The following is a 17,433-nucleotide window of genomic DNA, read 5'->3' as shown; positions in this document are numbered from 1 at the left end:
TGAGCCACCCAGGTCCCCCTGATACCTTCATTTTTTAAACCTACAGGCCCCTCAAGACTCCAGGTTTGGTCCTCTTCCCCATCTAAGCTCCTGGTACTAACTGACCTCCCTCCAGCGACCGAGGAATGAGGATTCTTCAAGGATTCGCAGATAGAAGGAGGCTATTTACAATCCTTTTTTTTTTTTTTTAAGATTTTATTTATTTATTTGAGAGAGAGCAGAGTGGAGGGGCAAAGTGAGAGAGGGTCTTAAGCACACTGAGCTGAGCTTGAAGGGGCTCAGTCTCAGAACCCCGAGATCATGACCTGAGCAGAAACCAAGAGTTGGATGCTTAACTGACTGCGCCGCCCAGGCGTCCTGGCTGTTTGCAATCTAAATCAAGCATGTCCGTTTCAAACTCTGGTTTTGGAGATAATCACACATTGTAGATCAGACCTGAAAGCATTAATGATGCTCTTATACTTGGACTCCTGTAAATATGCTCTAAAAATAAGCTTATCAAGAATATCAGAGAATAACCAAAGCAAGCATCAGAAATTGTCATGGAAGGGCACCTTGTTGGCTTAGGTCAGCAGAGTATGGGACTCTTGATCTTGGGGTGGTGAGTTTGAGCCCTATATTGGGTGTGGAGATTACTTAAAAATAAATAAATGACAGACTTTTAAAAAAAACCTTATCCTCTTAAAAAAAATATCATGGGAAATATATCAAAACTACATCTTATTCAGGTGGTTCAGATTAGACAATTTTTATTTTCCTTTCAGTGTTACCCAGTTTCCTGCAAATCAGGCAGAGAACTTACCGTGCCAGCCCAACTGGGACCCTGGGGCTTTTGGACCTCTGCTGACTAAAAGGCATCCCAAGTGGGGTTCTGTAGTCACATTGTGCTGACATTCTTGAACTCAGGAGGCAGTGTAAATGATTCAGCTAGGCTTGAATATATCAGAATTTGTCCCCCAAAAAGAGGAAAACAAATGACAAATTCTTTAAGATCTTCCATAAAGTGCCATTACTAAATTTGAGTGGGAGCACCTGGGTCTTGATGTAGAGTAAGACGACATCATGTACATACATTCCCACCACACAGCATCACATGAAATTTGTGGTTTCTTTAAATTTTTAAACTTTTCTTTAAATTTTGTTTAAATTTCTTTATATTCTGTCTTATTAAATTCTACTCTATAAATAACCTTCATCCAAACTGAGATCACCAAGTAAATCTATCTTCTTCACAGGAATTTATCTGGATATATTTTACTAAGCCAAATTGTATTCTGAATTTCACTCTGTTATTCTCATCTCATTCTCATAATAAAATGGAGCCGAAGTTTATCAATTATTGTACAGAACCACCTTTCAACAGAAAACCTTGGGTGGGTGTAGAGTAGAAAGTGTTTTAGCTGCCGCCCTCTTGAGACTCCAGAGGTGTCTTTTTAAGCCCTCGGAATCCCTGGATTCCTTACGAGTGTATGTTCTAGCTCTTATATGGAACTCACTGGGAACAGCTTCCCATTCCTCTTACTTCTGCTTGAGCAAGCATTCCGCCTGTACTTTGGACTAACATTGATTGACGTAAGATTTTTAGTTCCACCATTTCTGATGAATGATGAATCTGTAAGTATGGATGCCTCCAGCACAGACGAGCAAGGACGTGACCACACAAACAATAGTTTGGCTTATGGACTCAGGATCTTTTATTGCCATAGGGGAAATGCCAGCATCGTGAAGTGGCCAAACACTGTCTCAAGGCCAGGACATGAAGATTTATCAGTCTGCATGTGTCTCTTGCTTTGGAGCTAGACAGCCTTGACTCACCCCGGCTGTGCATTTCCCCACTCCCCACCTTTTCCGTAGAACGAATTCTTTTTCCCATTAGTCATTGGTAGCCTATTCCAGATTTGGTTTTAATCTTTTACAGTTACTAAACCAAGGAGAATTAACTGAAAGCCGGACATGAGCATGGACACCGACTCCTGGAAGAGGAGCTCTGTCTGATCCCAGAGTGCACATAGTGGGAACAGGATGCTTCTGGCTCGTGGTCTGCCAGAACTGAAACGAATCTGTGAAGGACAGGACCCCGCTTCTGCCTCTGTTCACCTTCCCGGACCGAGATGATGAATGTGGGAGCGCTTCTTTTCAAACCACATCTGATCCAGACAAGGACGAAAGCAGTGAATGTGGGCTGGGTAACTGAACCTACCTCTCCTCCCACTATGAAATTTTGGGATGGACTTCTCCCAAAAGGGAATTTGATTATGTGTTGGCTGAAATTTCTTCGGTGTGACTCTTAGAAAGGGATTTTCCTTTGAAGAATTTACAGCCCAGGCTCCGCTGTCTTTTCATATGGATGAACTAAGTCCTGCCGCCAACCACAAAACTTCACCAAGAAGTTGAGCTTTCAAGATGCCTTGTTGCTTCTGAGAAGGGAGGGATGTCGGTTCTGCTGTGGCGTCCTCCCTTTAGCAACCTGAGTAAGAGACTCTCTGCCCCTGGGCTGCAAAAAAATAAATTACTTGAATCCCTACCTGGCCCGGGCTGAGGTACTATCTTGTCGTATCCACTTCTACTTGGTCACTTTGTTTTGTTTATGGAATATACAGTAGCATGTTGAAGGTTTTTTGTTTTTTGACTTTTTTTTTTAAAGTTAAATACCACATGATTCACAGGTTCAGTTGTTTTCCCTTTAAATAAACAAGACAGCCCAGGCAGTTCTTTGGTTCCTTGTTTTGGACAAAACCCATTTTCTTAGGAAATTAAGAAAATAGTTCAGGCTTTCCCTTTAAGAGAGGGCACTGATTGTCCCTTTGGATTCCATGCAGGAAAAACTGAGCCCAGGAGTCTTGGGGAACAGACACGAGCAGCTTCCTCTCTAACTAAAAAACCTAGGTAGTAGTTATCATAGTACCTCTCTGTCATCACAAGAAGGGGCTATGTCTGAGTCTGGAAAAATGGCAATAATAACAGATACTTTTGAATTTTTCCAGAAAGCTGAACAAAAACAAAAACATGAGAAATGTGCTTCTTTTACGAGTAGGCACTCTTGCTATCATCCTGTCTCTACAGCTGATAGAGAATATCTAATCAATCATTGGTGAGAAGAGGGTTCCAGAGATCACTTACTGGTAGAAAATCATGGCTATCAGAGAATTTTCACATTTATTTAAAATGAACCTCATGCTGACACTTACATACCATGCACACAGTGGCATATTCTAAGCAAATAACAGGACAGAATTAACTACTGTAATAAATAAATATAGTTCTTAATTTGTTAATGACACGCATAATCATCCTTTGTTACATAGATTGAGTTCATGTCAATTTCCTGTATTCTTAAATTACCAGTTTTTACTTCCTGTAGCCTTACTTTTATACTATAGCATGGTTCTTAACTGGGAATATTTTTGCCTGCCCCCACATGTGGCAATATCTAGACTAGATATTTTTGTTCGTCACAACTAGGGGAGAGGGAATTACTGGCATCTTGTGAGTAGGAGCCCAGGATGCTGCTAAACTTTCTATAATGTAAAGACAGTGCCCTCTCCCAACGCCCAACACAGACTCCTCTGGCGCAAAATGCCAATAGTACTGAGGTTGAGAGACCCTGTAGCAAAAGTTGCAAGCGTGTCATCCTGCAGGTGTTTTGTTACTCCCACGCAATATTTCTAAGTAATTTTTAAATTAGTTGTCAACATGCAAATTTCTGGCTTCTGTTGAAACTGGGTTGATCTGGCAATTCTGGGCCTGTGTTCTAGCAGAGACTCTGGTCTCTACTGACTCCCACTCTCTCATACCCAGCACATGTGAGCCATTGGTTTCCTAACTAGCCCCTTGTAGGCATTTGGGCTTGTGCCTTTTTTTAAAGTAGGAGGCACAAAGCAAGAATGCTTAACTCAGCTCTGGTCCTCTGCCCTGAGGTTTTTCACTTTGATTTATTTAAACCAATCATTCCCTGTTTGTTACCTGCTTTTCCCCACTGCTAGTTCTCTTTACCCCATCCTCCAAGAGTAGCCGTTGACTCAGAAGCCAAGTTTTGCCTGCCTTGACTCAGCCCCCAAGTTAGCTGGTTAATATTGAAAAGCAGTAATTTTGTGTTACTGATTAAGCAAGTGATTTGCAATTATCTAGTAGTTCGTAAGACAGCTCTTCCAGTTCTTTCTTGGGACTTGTAGGCTCTTGTACAGATTCTTCTAAATCCTGCTGTGGATTTCTGGTGCTGAGTTTTGTAGTTTCATGGGTGCTACAGAATAAATTAAAGCATTACGAAATAAAATGTTTTTAATTAAAAGCATTATGTAAGGCTGAAGGATGGTTTCAACATGTTCATTATTTTATATGGGGTATAAAGGGAAATTTCTAGGGGGGAAACTGGGATAGGAATTAAGGGAGGGGCCATTAGGATTTAAGAAACAAAACAAAGTTGAGAATAATGGTGATGGTATGCTTTTCTCCCCTTCCCTTATATGATACCAAAGGAGGGGTGCTACTAATGAAGTACTTTTTTTTTTTTTTTTTAATGAATTACTTCTTTAATGAGTGCTAGATTTTTAACAAGCCACGGTGACCATGCTGAGGGGAAAAAGGCTTTGATTGTTCAGGACAGTATAGCTTTTATTGTAGCTCAATATAGGTTTTTTCCTTCAGTTATCCAAACAGAATAAAAAGTGCTAGTAAAATAGTTTTATCATTTTATAGTAAGTAAAAATACACATTGGGGCACCTTTACACCCACAGACACACATAACATTTGTTCCTCAAAAGTGAAGTGGAGATATTTTTGACTGATGGCCCTGGAAGTAGAATTGGAAAAATGATCTGTTTCAAACTGAAGGAATCTACAGCCCATATACAACGGTTATATTTTATTCACAATTGCACTATTCTCCCAATTTAAATGTGTTATGTGGGGTCTCTGGGTTAGTATTCCATATATACAGGATTATGATCTCAAAACGCACGAGTGGTGGCATCGGGAGGCATGGCAGTTCGAGAGCTGCAGAGAACAAGGAGGATCCGAGATTACCTGGGACAATCACGGCCTTCTGACTGCCCCCGCTGCTGTTCATCCCGGCTGCCCTGACCCTTGCTCCTCACAAAGTCTTCATCGAGCCCAGCCTGCTTCAGGGTGTCTCGATACCGTTGTTCTGCAGCTTTCCTGGCAAGGTCCTGTGGAATGGAAATTAATCTGCTGTAGCTGTCTTGTGAATCACCAGGTAATTTGAAATCACTTGCTTAATCCGTATGCCTATAACTGCCCCCTACCCCAACCCCCCATTAGTGCTGGGCACCGATGTGCATGAAAATTTCTTAGAGCTTTTTCTAGCCTTAAAAGTGCATAGGAACTACCCTAAGGTCTTGTTATTAATGTAAATTCTCATTGGGTAGGTCTCAGAGAAGGCTCACAATTCTGTATATCTAACACTCCCAGCGGATGCCAACAATTGATTTAGGACCCACCTTTGAGAAGAAAAGATATAGATTTTTGGAAGATCAAGTGAGACTCAGATGAAAACATGGACTTAAAAACATTTTAAGATTTGAAAACAACCAGGGGTTCCTGGGTGGTGTAGTTGGTTAAGCGTCCAACTCTTGGTTCTGGCTCAGGTCATGGTCTCAGGGTCCTGGGACTGAGCCCCAAGTCCGGCTGCATACTCAGTGCAGAGTCTACTTGAAATTCTTGCTCCCTCAGCCCCTCCTGCTTGTGCTCTCTCTAATTAGAGTAAATAAATAAATTTTTATTTATTTTTTTTTAAAGATTTTATTTATTTATTTGACAGAGAGAGATCACAAGTAGGCAGAGAGGCAGGCAGAGAGAGAGAGGAGGAAGCAGGCTCCCTGCTGAGCAGAGAGCCCGATGCGGGACTCGATCCCAGGACCCTGAGATCATGACCTGAGCCGAAGGCAGCGGCTTAACCCACTGAGCCGCCCAGGCGCCCCAATAAATAAATTTAAAAAAAAATCAACACTAAAATACATATGTAAAAAGAAAAACACCCACTAAAATATAACAAAACACTCTTCAAAAAAATTTTTTTTATTTGACAAAGAGAGATCACAAGCAGGCAGAGAGAGCCGGGGAAGCCAGCTCCCCGCTGAGCAGAGAGCCCAATGCGGGGCTTGATCACTAGGACCCTGAGATCATGACCTGAGCCGAAGGCAGAGGCTTTAACCCACTGAGCCACCTGAGCGCTCCTAACAAAACACTCTTAACAGGATAGATGGTATGCCTGAGGAGGAGGAAAATGTTCTTTTTTGTTTTAATTTAAGCAAAATCATATAGAGCACTTTGTATTTTTCCTGGAGTGGTGAAAGATCTGTTGTGATCTGAGGGTGAGGTTGCTTGAAAAAAATTAACATAAAGAGGAAAGGGCATTATGAGAGATTTGAGCAATGCTAGTTGCTAAGTAAACCCAAGACCATCCAGCATGTGTGAGTCTGTGTATGGTATGTATGGTGGGGGAGGAGTGTACCCGGAAAATGCCTAGATAAGACACACTGGCTGTAAGATGGAGTTGATGTCCAGCTGCTGGAATCAGGTCACTAGGAAACCCCAACTTTTATCTGAAACTGGAGAGAAGAGGGATCTGCAGAGCCTGATAGAACCCCATACCCCCGGGGATGGTGGCCTTTCTGAGGCCGTTCATCCAAACCAGCTTCAGAAGCTCCAGAGCTTCCTTAGGGAGACCAGATCTCAGCTGGGTGCAACTTCCCTAAAGGTCTAGAGAACACCTTAAAATGATTCTTCTATCCTGAAGGCCACTTAATCTGAAAAGGACTTTCTGGGGTGCTTGTGAGCATACCAATGTCTGGAGACCCATAAATGGGCCACAGCTCTGGAGGCTGGGGATGCCCAGGGTAGCAGCACTGCAGGGGGAGAGACTCTGTTAGCAAGTTAAAGATCGTCTCACGGACACAGCCAAACTGTCCCTGCGTATGTGGGATTTAGCCCTCACCATGATTCAAACTGAAAGCCAGACCGCAGCAAACACTCCAGAAGTGAAATACTTTATAGATGCCTCTGGAGTCCTGTCTTGGATGAAATCAGTCTAAGCAGCATTCACCACTGCACTATGTACTTGGGAGGGGAGGGAGATGGTAGTTAATAACAGGTCTAATTTAGAATCTTCCTGAGCCCAAAGAAATGTTTAATACCCAGATATTAAATTGTTCCATCATGGGACGCCTGGGTAGCTCAGTTATTTAAGCATCTGCTTTTGGCTCAGGTCAGGAGGTCCCGGGATCGAGTCCCACATCAGTCTCCCTGCTCAGAGGGGGGCCTGCTTCTCCCTTTCCCTCTAACCCTGCCCCCACTTGTGCTCTCCCTTGTCTCTTTCTCTCTCTCACTCTTTCTGATAAATACAATCTTAAACAAACAAACAAACAAATAAAACTATCCCATCATTTTCAAGAGCCCTTTCATCCAAAACTGAAAGAAAATGAATGCTGGTTTAGTTTTACCTTGCTAACTTGTTCAAAGAGGTAGGGCCTTGTCTCTATTCTCTTCTTCATTTCTTCCAATTCTTTCTTATACTCTTTTGCTCTTTTACGGTCATTGTTCCTGGAATTAACAAGGTTCTTAGAATCAATTCTCTTTTTCCAATCTGGAATAGCCTTCACTCCAATTATGCAGAGTAATTCCCAAGGTCATTGTAAATTCCTAACTGTGCCTAGCAAAATCCTTGACTGTGTGTGATTATAGGAGTCTAATAACTCCATTTTGCCATTTTTCAAGGCTCATGATCTACTGGATCCCAAGACAGGCACTCTTTGACACAGGGAGGACACTGACCGATTCTCTTTCAGCTTTGCTTTGAACACTTCCTCCAGGCTTTGATGGGGATCCATGGCTTTGGCACGAAAGGTCACGGATTTAGACATCGCTTGACACTTCTTTTTGTGCATCTCCAACCACTGAGTACTCTCATCTGCTCTGTCCTTTTTTTCAAGTGAACTTCTAAAGAGAGGAGGCAAAAATCATACAGATGACCAACTTGAGTATATTTGAAAGCAGTCTTAGTAACCTCTCTGGAAAGTAAAATGGTATTTTCAATGAAGGGCATTTCAGAAAGAATAGGATTCTGAAATTGGCAGATGAAGCCTTCCCAGCACTATGGACACAGTAATTTTCTGCCCCAGGAGAAGTTCATTAATTGAACTGAAAAAACATATGAGTTAAAATATCCTTGTACTCATGCTTCTGGCCTGTCCGGAAATGAGATGATCCTGAGAGCTGCTGTTTGCTGAGCTCTCTACTCGGAACTGAGTGGAGAAAGGAATCAAGTGCTTTATATCCATTATCTTCCTAACTGCCCTATGAGGTGAGAACTGTAAGCCCCTCTTTTTATAGGCGAGGAGATGGAGATTCAGAAAGAGTAAGCCACTTACTCAAAGCCGCCCCCGCAAGCCAGTGGAGAGGCCAAGATCTGAACCAGGATGTCTGACTCCCAAGCCTCTGCCCTGGACCACTGTGCTCGAAGGTGCCTGGATTCATGGGCCCTTGGGAATACAATTCTGCATTTTCACAGAGAACTGAAAATAGGCCTCTTTCCCTGCACAGTTTGGGGTTAATTTACAGCACTTAGTTTGTGTAAGTATCATTTGACAGGGTACTATGGAGAGTTCTACGAAAAGAAAAAACAGTCAAGACTCTTGCATTTGGATATTTACGTTCAAATGAACAGATTAGGAAGGAAGGCAGGGAAGTTGAGTCTGCCATGGTATCAAACTCCCCGTTGCTGGGAAGTAAATACAGACATCCCCTAGGTGGGCGAGCTTCCCGTTCATAAGGCTTATCTTACTGGGGCCTCAGGATAGTGATTCAATAGCCCTAAGAAATTTGAGGAAGAAGGGAGTACCCCTTAGATTCTAAATATATTTCTTTCTTTCTTTTTTTTAAAGATTTTATTTATTTATTTGATAGACAGAGATCACAAGTATGCAGAGAGGCAGAGAGGCAGGTGGGGGGGCGGAAGGGGGGGTGGCGAGCAGGCTCCCTGCTGAGCAGAGAACCTGGTGCAGGGCTCGATCCCAGGACCCTGAGATCATGACCTGAGCTGAAGGCAGAGGCTTAACCCACTGAGCCACCCAGGCGCCCCCTAAATACATTTCTAAGATCACTGTTGCGTGTCCTAAAGAGTCAAGTAGGTCCCGAGTACTCCTCTCTGAGCCCCACAGGAAAGCACTAAGATTAAGATGCTAGTCGTAAGTGTTATTACCATGACCTTGTCTGCCAACTTCAGCTCAGAGGTCTAGCTGAGGAACTCTTGCCGGGGTGCTGGTCTGATGAGAGCAATACTATGACAGAGTCAGGTCAGTTAAAGAATTAAAAAGTAAGGAGGCTCCTGCTTCCCAACCAACTTCTGATAATTCCCCAAAGATGAATCTCAGACAGTCTCTAGCCGTGTGGTAGATGCCTTCTCTTTGTGACCTGGTCCACTACCTGCCATCACGTTTCTCTGAATTCCTGTTCCTAACGGCTCCCTCTCTCATCTGTGGGTCTTCACCCATGTTGTTCTCTCTGGAACCTTCTTTCCAGGCTTCAGCTAATTCCTCATTTTTCAGAGATTAGAGACCCCTGCCCCAGGCTATCCAGTGCTCCCAAGTTTCCCTGTATTTCCCCCACCAATGCACTTCTTACAAAATATGGTAACTTCTTTGCTTTTCTGTATTTCATACTAGATACTAAACTAGAGGTTCCATAAGGCATCTCCAGGCTTAACATTGTAACTGGCACAAAGTTCCCATGAGCACCTGCTGAGTGATGGCCTGGTGTTCTCCAGCACTGCGTGTAGGGGGTGACGTGAATTCCTGTCCGATCAGCGTTCCCTTCCACCCCATAGGTCTCTCCGATAACCAGAGAGGAGGCCCAGCAGCAGGATGGTTTCTAGCACTGGGGTCAAGATCCAAGCGCTGACCACTGATCCCCATCCTAGGCCAAGGTCTCGGACTCGACCACTCACCTGACTGCAGATTCCCTCTTCCTGGTGGCGTCTGTGATGTGCACAGGGAGGGTGTTGGCGGAGAGGGAAGCAAGGCCGCTCAGAGAACGGCTCCTTGGCAGGGGTGTGGCTGGTGGCTGTGGAGAGTCCTAGAAGAAACGAAGGTTGGTACTGATGGGACAGCCATGTGTGATGAGTTTCTATTCTAACTAGGATTCATTTTCAGTGAAGGACTAGTCAGACCGAGAATCCTTTTTTCCCCCTCCTGGGATTATGGAAAGAGTAATGAGTTTATTACTAGGCCTACAGTTGGATATCAGTCCTAAAGTTTTAAGATCAGATGAGAAGTGGGGCACGTGGGTGGCTCAGTGGGTTAAAGCCTCTGCTTCCGCTCGGGTCATGATCCCAGGGTCCTGGGATCGAGCCCCACGTCGGGCTCTCTGCTCAGCAGAAAGCCTGCTTCCCCCCTGTCTCTCTGCCTACTTGTGATCTCTGTCAGATAAATGGATAAAATATTTGAAAAAAAAATCAGCTGGGAAGAGTTCTTTCTAATTGATACAGGGTTCTGAGCAATTGATCCCAACTCCCTACCTTCTAGACTTGCTTGGACTTATTTCTGCAAAATTTCTCTAGAAAAGTTCCCTCTCGGGAGGCAAGGAAAGTATTATTATGGTTCTCAATTTATAGGAACTGTGGAGCTTACAGCGGAGCCAGTGTTTATTTTAATTTTTTTTAAGTTTTTAAAAATTAAAATTCAATTGATTAACATATAATGTATTATTAGTGTCATAGGTAGAGGTCAATGATTCATCAGCCTTCTATAAGGAGCCAGTGTTTCTTTTTAATTTTTTAAATTTATTTTTCAAGATTGATTGATTTATTTATCAGAGAGAGAGAAAGAGCGTGCGCGCGTGTGCACGCATGCGCAGGCAGGGAGAGCAGCAGGCGGAGAGAGAAACAGACTCCCCGCTGAGCAGGGAGCCTGATGCGGACTCGATCCCACGACCCCGGGACCATGACCTGAGCCAAAGTCAGCTCCTCAACTGACTGAGCCACCCAGGCACCCCTGAGCCAGTGTTGTTTTAAAAAAAAAAAAAAGGAAAATGTCACGAGAAGTGCCTCCCATCAAGACTGGCCTGTCTGCTGGGTCCCAGGCCCCGACCCTCCTGCAGCGGCCTGGGCTCTCACCCTCCTCCCTCCAGATGTGGCGGCATCACAGGACCGCGGAGTGCGACGCAGGCTGCCGGTCCTCAGCAGGAAGGGCTTGTTGCGAGTCCCCTCTCTGGTGTCCCTTCTCTTGGCAGCTCTTCTCTGGAAGGCCCTGTAAAGGCCTTCGTAGTCAGGGACGGCAGGATTCACACGAGGCTGGAATCCAAAGTCCGTGTGCAGAAACGCAAGCTTTTCCTTCTGGGTTCGGGTAGCCGCGCGCGGCTGTGGGCCCACCCGGCCCCCGGAGGGGGCGATCGGGGAGGCGGCCTTCTGGAGCATATCTAGGGCTCTCATCTGGATGCGAATTTTCCTTAAGAGTTCCGCTTCTGTGGAGAAGAAGTCAGGGTGGTGATGGGTGAGAGGGGACCTGCCTGGGCTTGGAGAATGTTCCCTGTGAAGCCCTAGCGGAGGGCGCCGGAGCCGACCGACAGCTTCCGCAGGAATTTCGGGCGGCAGCTGACTCCATACGGGAAGCTCCCTGTCGGCCAGGAGAGCTGTGCTTACACGACGGACAATGGCAAACACTACAGATCAGCTTGCTTTGTCTTTTCTGGAGAGTTCGTTCATAAACGTTGGCCAGAACACGGCTGCCAGGTACCAGCAGGCCGCAGAGGCAGCCACCACGGACACCACGGGCACCGAATGCTTTCTGTGGTTCCTTCTTCAGAGGTGGAGCTGGCGAGGCGGGCCGGTCACCCCCTTCTCCCAGGTCCCCCAGACTCAGGGCAAGTACCCGCTATCCACCCAGAGACCCATGCTGTTGCCCAAATCACTCTCGCCTGCTGTCTCTGGTCAGTCCCAAGTTCTGCGGTCTCTGCTCTTTACCCGTGCTCCTGCCGGGCCTCTCCTCACCGTCCCTGCTGTCATTTCACAATCTCCCACTGCACTGTCCACACGGGGTCCTGCAGACCAACACCCTGCCGGCCTGTCCCCCCCCCTTAACCGTCTCCACCGCCGCTTCTGAGTGGTCTTCCTGGGCTGCGGATCTGATCCCGAGCCCCTCCATAAAGCCCTTCAGGGGTTCCCCAGTGCCCTTGGGAGGAAATCCAACCCTCTCCCACCGCCTACAAGCCCCCAGGTCTGCCCAGGGCCTGCCTCTCCCTCCCCACTCCCTCTTCTCTCCCCCCGTCCTGTGCCTGGGTTCTGCGGCTTCTGCCCTCTGCCCTGTTCTCTCCGGTTCACTCTTCCTCCCTCTTCCCTTCCTTCAGGGGCTGCCTCAGTGCTCTCTTTCCCCGGGACCTTCCCTACCTGCTCCACTGCCTCACCACATCTGACGTGAGGTCCCTGTGTCCTGTGCTCCCTGAGGGGGAAGGCTTTACACCTTGTAGACCACTCACCACATCCGTGGGCTCTGTCACCTGGTATCTGGCTGCCTCCCGTGTGCACCAACTCCAGGTCTGTCTATTCCACACACAGTAGTGCCTGGAGCTTGGCACGTTACTGAATGAATAAAGCCTGAGTCCTTTTACCGAACCCCATTTCTTGAAATGAGGCAGCGTGGGAGCTTCCCTCGGGAGCAGCTGGTGGTGGCACTGGCCTAAGCTGGCCCTTCGTTGTCTCACTGGTTCTGCCGATGCATTCGTGTCCCGAGAGCAGCCACAGGACCAATCTAGGGCATGCCAGGCCACCTCTCACACTCACTCCTGCCAGGGCTCCCCCACGACACAGACAGAGCCAGCCCCATACCCCGTGGCCTGCCCTGAGTGTGGCCTGGAGGCCGGGTCTCCAGAGCAACGAGTTCATCTCCCAGCCAGGCTGAACTCCGAGCCCAAGTCCCCCCAGCACCCCTTGGCAGCCCCAGGCAGCAGGCAGCATGGTGGGAAGGAGGCCTTTACCTTGGAGTTTGTCCCCGAGGGCTGGCTCCAGAATGGACTTGGGAATCCTTCTGGTGGCCTTCTGCTTGGGGACCTTGGCCTTGGCTGTGGCGGCCAGCTCCCTCTGCTTAGCGGCTTCCTTTCTCTGCTCCTCCTTCATTAGGAAGCTGAAGGGCTTCAAGGAGGAGAGGAGCAGTTCCTTCCTCTTCTGGATCCCTGCCTGCCTGCGGGCCTCGCTGCGCTCCGTGATCTCCTGGTAGAGGGGCAGGTAGACGTGCGCGGGCACCGGCTGCGCCCGGAACTGCCGGTGGCACTCGGCCTCCTCCTGCCCCTGCCGCTGGGCCTGCTTCCTCTCCTGCTCAAAGGAGGCAGGGGAGGCCAGCCACTGGGCCTTCTTCTGGGCCTCACGCAGTGTCATGCGGAACGGCCGGGGGACCGTGATGGACGACACCCAGGAGCTGATGCTTCTGTGCTGCGAGGGGGGCCTGGAGCCTGGGGGTGGCTGGGGCCGACCCTTAGGATCGTCGGAGGGAAGGCTGCTCAGGGAGCTGCAGCGCCTCGTCGAGCTGCACCTGGAGGGAGAAAGCAGCTGTCCTGGGGGACACGTGGAGGACACGTGGAGGACGGTGGCAGATGGGAGGCTGGCCCCTCCTCCTGCTCATCCCTGTCCTCCCTCCCAGGAGGTGGCAGCTGGCTTCTCAGCCTGACATCGTGGCCCCATAGGCCTCTGAGCCTGTGCCTCCCTCGCCTGGGCCTCCCTCCTTTCCCTCAGGCCATCTAGCAGCCCATTAGGAAGTCTTTTCTCACAACTGATTCACGAATTACCACTTTGCATTCTAATATTTTCTGTTTTTTTTTTTTTATTGTAAAGATTTTTTAAAAGTAATCTCCACACCCACTGCGGGGCTTGAACTCACATCCCTGAGATTAAGAGCTGCCCACTCCACCGACTGAGCCAGCCCGGCGCCCTGCATTCTGATATTTTCACACGGGCAGGAGAACAGTGCAGTGGAACAGAGCCGGGCTTTAGCGTCGGACCCAGGTTCAAATCTTGCTTCAAACAATTACCAGCCATGTGACCTTTAGCAGGGTTTGCTTGGAACCTTGATTTCCTCATCTGGAGAATGGCAAAAATTGTATCTTCTTACAGGGTTAGTGGGAAGAAAAAATAAATATTAAATATTATAAATGCAGCATACACACATATAGAAGGGCTTGGCCAAGGTCAGTGTACCTTGTTACTATTCTTGGGAGGGAGTGAGAAGGGCATCCCTTTAGTCAATCCCAGTGCTTCCAGTGACTAAGGGTAACCCAAAGTGATTTAGGAAGGAAATAGATAGGAATCTATTCTAGATCGGAATCAGAACACACTTGGCTCCGAAGGTTGATTCTGATCTGGAGCCTGGGTAAGGGACAGCTTGCAGAATGGTTTTTACTGAGGAAGAGGATGAGGCCCAGAGTCACAAGGGATTGGCTAGAGTTGGGCATGAGGTGCCTTACCTTGGAGACAGTGGGTCCTGGACCTGTGGCTTCCCCCTGCCTTTGTCTTGGAAGAAACTCTCCAGGTCCTCATCTTCGGAGAAGTTCTCACCACTGTCCGGGTCAGACTGAGAAAGGGATTCCAACAGGCACCACCTGCCTTTCTGCTTTAGTACCTCCAGGTACTCGGAAATGCTCCCAGTTGAGTCGGAATCCAAAAGCGTCAAGTCCTCTGGGCTGAGGAAGTCATCCAGTTTGCCAGCCCTGGGCAAAACCGGTCCGTCCCCAGACAGCTCCTCTTCTGTCTCCGAGTCCGAGGAGGATTTGGGGGGAAACACCTACCGTGAAATAGAATAAATGGTGGGTCAACTATCGTTCCAAATTTACTCAAAACATAACTGCTAACTTCACTTTGAATAAGTCTCTGTATACTAGGGACTGGGAAGGAAGAAAAATAAGATTGTTCCTCGTTTTAAAGAAATTTCACAAATTGGTATATGGGGGATGCTTGGTTGAAGGGCAGGGAAGGGAAGCAGACAGGTGAACAGTTACCGAGTACCTGCCCTGTGGCGTGCACTCCGCCCCCTGCACTCCAGGAACCCCACCCAGACTTTGGCCACACTCTTGCCCTATTTGGTTTTTACCTACTTGTTGCCAATCTTCTTTTTCCCGCTCCTCCTGTCTGCACCTCTGCTTTCCTCCTATTCTACCTAAGATCTACCCCGTTACTAGGAACAAATAATTAACTGGACAGATACTGTGTTCTAGCTGAAAGAACAGTGTCCTAGAAAGTGGGTTTCAATACTCCGTTCCTTTAGAAAATCTTTATTTGGTGCCTAATGTGCACTGGGCATTAGGCTGAGAACACAAGTCCCTACTCACAAAGCTTATGCTGTAGAGAGAGGGAGACAGACAATATAAGGTGATAATATATTCAATGAAAGTCATAAACTGAGAGATTATGCGATGATGAAGTGGTTTGGGAAGCTGTTCTGTTGATAAAAGCCCGTCCGATAAAAATCTGGGAAGAGTACCTATAATCAGAGCTAGGTTTATTAATTTGTTGGAGTACACCATGAAAAATTAAGGGAACGTGCAGGGTGGGGGATGGGGAGGGGCTTTTCCTGGGGCTGGTTTGTCCCAGTGATGGGGGAGGGGGTGGATCCCTCTGTATCCACTCTGAACGGATGCTGTCGTGAAGAGGGCACGGTTCCGTGAGTGAGTGAGCACTTTTGATTCCAAGGGTAACAGAACAAAGTGGGGCTGGGTAAGTAATTGATAGGTAAGCGTCATCATTTAGAAGGAGGTCTTAATCGTTTTGCAGGTATGCTGTGGCCCGTGAGAAACACTGTTTTCAGCTCATCTGGCGGCTCACCTTAGCTGTGTCTGTTGCAGTCTGCACCGTACTTTCTTGGTCTTGGGCTGATTTTTACTTTCTCACTGTGGAGGAGTTTTAGGCTGAACACCTGATTGATGAGAGGGAGCCAGTCTTGCTAAGAGCTGGGGTAGGAGGGTTCTGGGTTCAAGGAAAAGCAAATGCAAAGGCCTTGAAGCAGGAATAAATTTGGCTCTTGGAGAGGCAAAAGGAGGGCCAGGGTGCCTGGAGGACAGTGGTATGAGATATCCTTAGAGAAGCAGGTGTGAGGCCAGGATTGGGCGGGATAAGATGACTGCTTGCACCTGGAGCAGAGGCGCCTACAGGCCTCCAGGTGACACTTGGGGATGATTCTCTAAGGTCCAGCTCTAATACTGAAAAGAACACTGGATTCTGAGTCAAAGAATGTGCTCCAGCCCTTGCGCTGCTACCGAGGAGCGTGTGATCTTGGGAAAAAATTTTTTTAAAAATGACTTTATCCAGATATAATTCAGACACCATATAATTTAAATAATTCAGTTATGGAAAGAGTACAATGCAGTGCGCTTTAGTATATTCACAGAGCTGTGCAATCACCACCACCATCAATTTTAGAGCATTTTAATCACCCCAAAGAAAGCCCATACTGGCGGGATCCTGGGTGGCTCAGTAGGTTAAGCCTCTGCCTTCAGCCCACATCCTGATCTCAGGGTCCTGGGATCAAGCCTGGCATCTGGCTCTCTGCTCAGCGGGGAGCCTGCTTCTCCCCCTCTCTCTGCCTGCTTGTGATCTCTGTCAAATAAATAAATAAAATCTTAAAAAAAGAAAGCAAGCCCATACCATTTAGTAGTCACTCCGTATTTTGCTTATTCTTTCCAACCCTTCCCTCGCTGCCAGCCCTAAGCAACTTTCTGTATGGATTCCGTTTTTCTATTTTTTTAAAAAAGATCTTATTTATTTGAGAGAGAGCGAGCGCGCGAGAGAGCACACGAGTTTGGGGGAGGGGCAGAGGGAGAAGCAGGCTCCCCGCTAAGCAGGGAGCCCAATGCGGGGCTCCATCCCAAGACCCTGGGATCATGACCTGAGCCGAAGGCAGAGGCTTAGCTGACTGAGCCACCCAGGCGCCCCTCTATTGCAAATCTCTTAGTCCCTCTATGCCTCAGTTTTCTTTTCTACAAAATGGGGACAACATCGGACTATCAGTTCTAGGGTAGTTGACAGGATAAGCGAAAACCGAGGGCCATCGCTGTGGTTCTACGAAGGGCCTGACGTAAGACTCAACGCCCTGGGGAGTCCGCCTGCGGGGCCTCAAACGCTGCGGATTTTAATCCCACGCCCCCCTGCGACACGCTCCTGCCGTCTGTCTCCAAGGCAACGTCAAACAGTTTCCTTTCTTAGAGATTCCTTTCCGGGGCGCAGACCCAATTCCTCTCCTTCTCTCCTCACCTGACGGCTCCACTGAGCGCCTCCACTGAGGGCTCCTGCAGCCCTCCCGATGGTCATCTTCTCCGCGGGCAGAGACCGAGGCGGCGGTGACAGCTCCGGCTACGCGCTGGTGCGCGGGCGGTACTAGCTGCAAGATTAGGTTCCGCCCCCTTCTGGCTTTGGCCTCTGATTGGCTCCCAGGCGTATGCCTGAG

At 47.6% G+C, this 17,433-nt stretch overlaps 2 protein-coding genes across 7 annotated transcripts in view; one reads left to right on the top strand and one right to left on the bottom strand.

The window, feature by feature from the left end:
- Positions 1-2,524, top strand: part of ZNF410 (zinc finger protein 410) — a 41,395-nt gene extending 38,871 nt beyond the window's left edge. For all 6 annotated transcript variants that reach the window (XM_032344983.1, XM_032344979.1, XM_032344982.1 and 3 more), the window contains one exon: positions 1,919-2,524. In XM_032344983.1, coding sequence (XP_032200874.1) covers positions 1,919-1,944 — 26 coding nt within the window. In that variant the 3' untranslated portion in view covers positions 1,945-2,524. The remainder of the gene's footprint in view (positions 1-1,918) is intronic.
- Positions 2,525-3,138: 614 nt separating this feature from the next.
- FAM161B (FAM161 centrosomal protein B) lies at positions 3,139-17,396 on the bottom strand. The gene is made up of 9 exons (XM_032344977.1): positions 17,241-17,396; positions 14,462-14,778; positions 12,983-13,533; positions 11,127-11,473; positions 9,960-10,087; positions 7,790-7,954; positions 7,459-7,558; positions 5,024-5,166; positions 3,139-4,240 (listed from the first exon to the last, which is right to left on the bottom strand). The coding sequence occupies exons 1-9, from the start codon at positions 17,295-17,297 to the stop codon at positions 4,102-4,104; spliced, it is 1,947 nt and encodes a 648-aa protein (XP_032200868.1). The 5' UTR covers positions 17,298-17,396; the 3' UTR covers positions 3,139-4,101.
- Between the last annotated feature and the right edge of the window lie 37 nt (positions 17,397-17,433).

Source organism: Mustela erminea, chromosome 5, assembly GCF_009829155.1.
Source record: "Mustela erminea isolate mMusErm1 chromosome 5, mMusErm1.Pri, whole genome shotgun sequence".
Classification (NCBI taxonomy): Eukaryota; Metazoa; Chordata; class Mammalia; order Carnivora; family Mustelidae; genus Mustela; species Mustela erminea.
The sequence above is the reverse complement of the archived record's forward strand: the minus strand, read 5'-3'. Positions and strand labels throughout refer to the sequence as shown.

Bases quoted from the DNA above. Each gene is read 5' to 3' on its own strand.
- FAM161B (XM_032344977.1), bottom strand. From the start codon at position 17,297: ATGACCATCGGGAGGGCTGCAGGAGCCCTCAGTGGAGGCGCTCAGTGG. The intron at 7,955-9,959 runs GTGAGTGGTCGA...TCCTCTCTTTAG, and splicing joins AAGAGGGAATCTGCAGTCAG to AAGTTCACTTGAAAAAAAGG. The intron at 5,167-7,458 runs GTAAAACTAAAC...TCCATTCCACAG, and splicing joins TCTTTGAACAAGTTAGCAAG to GACCTTGCCAGGAAAGCTGC.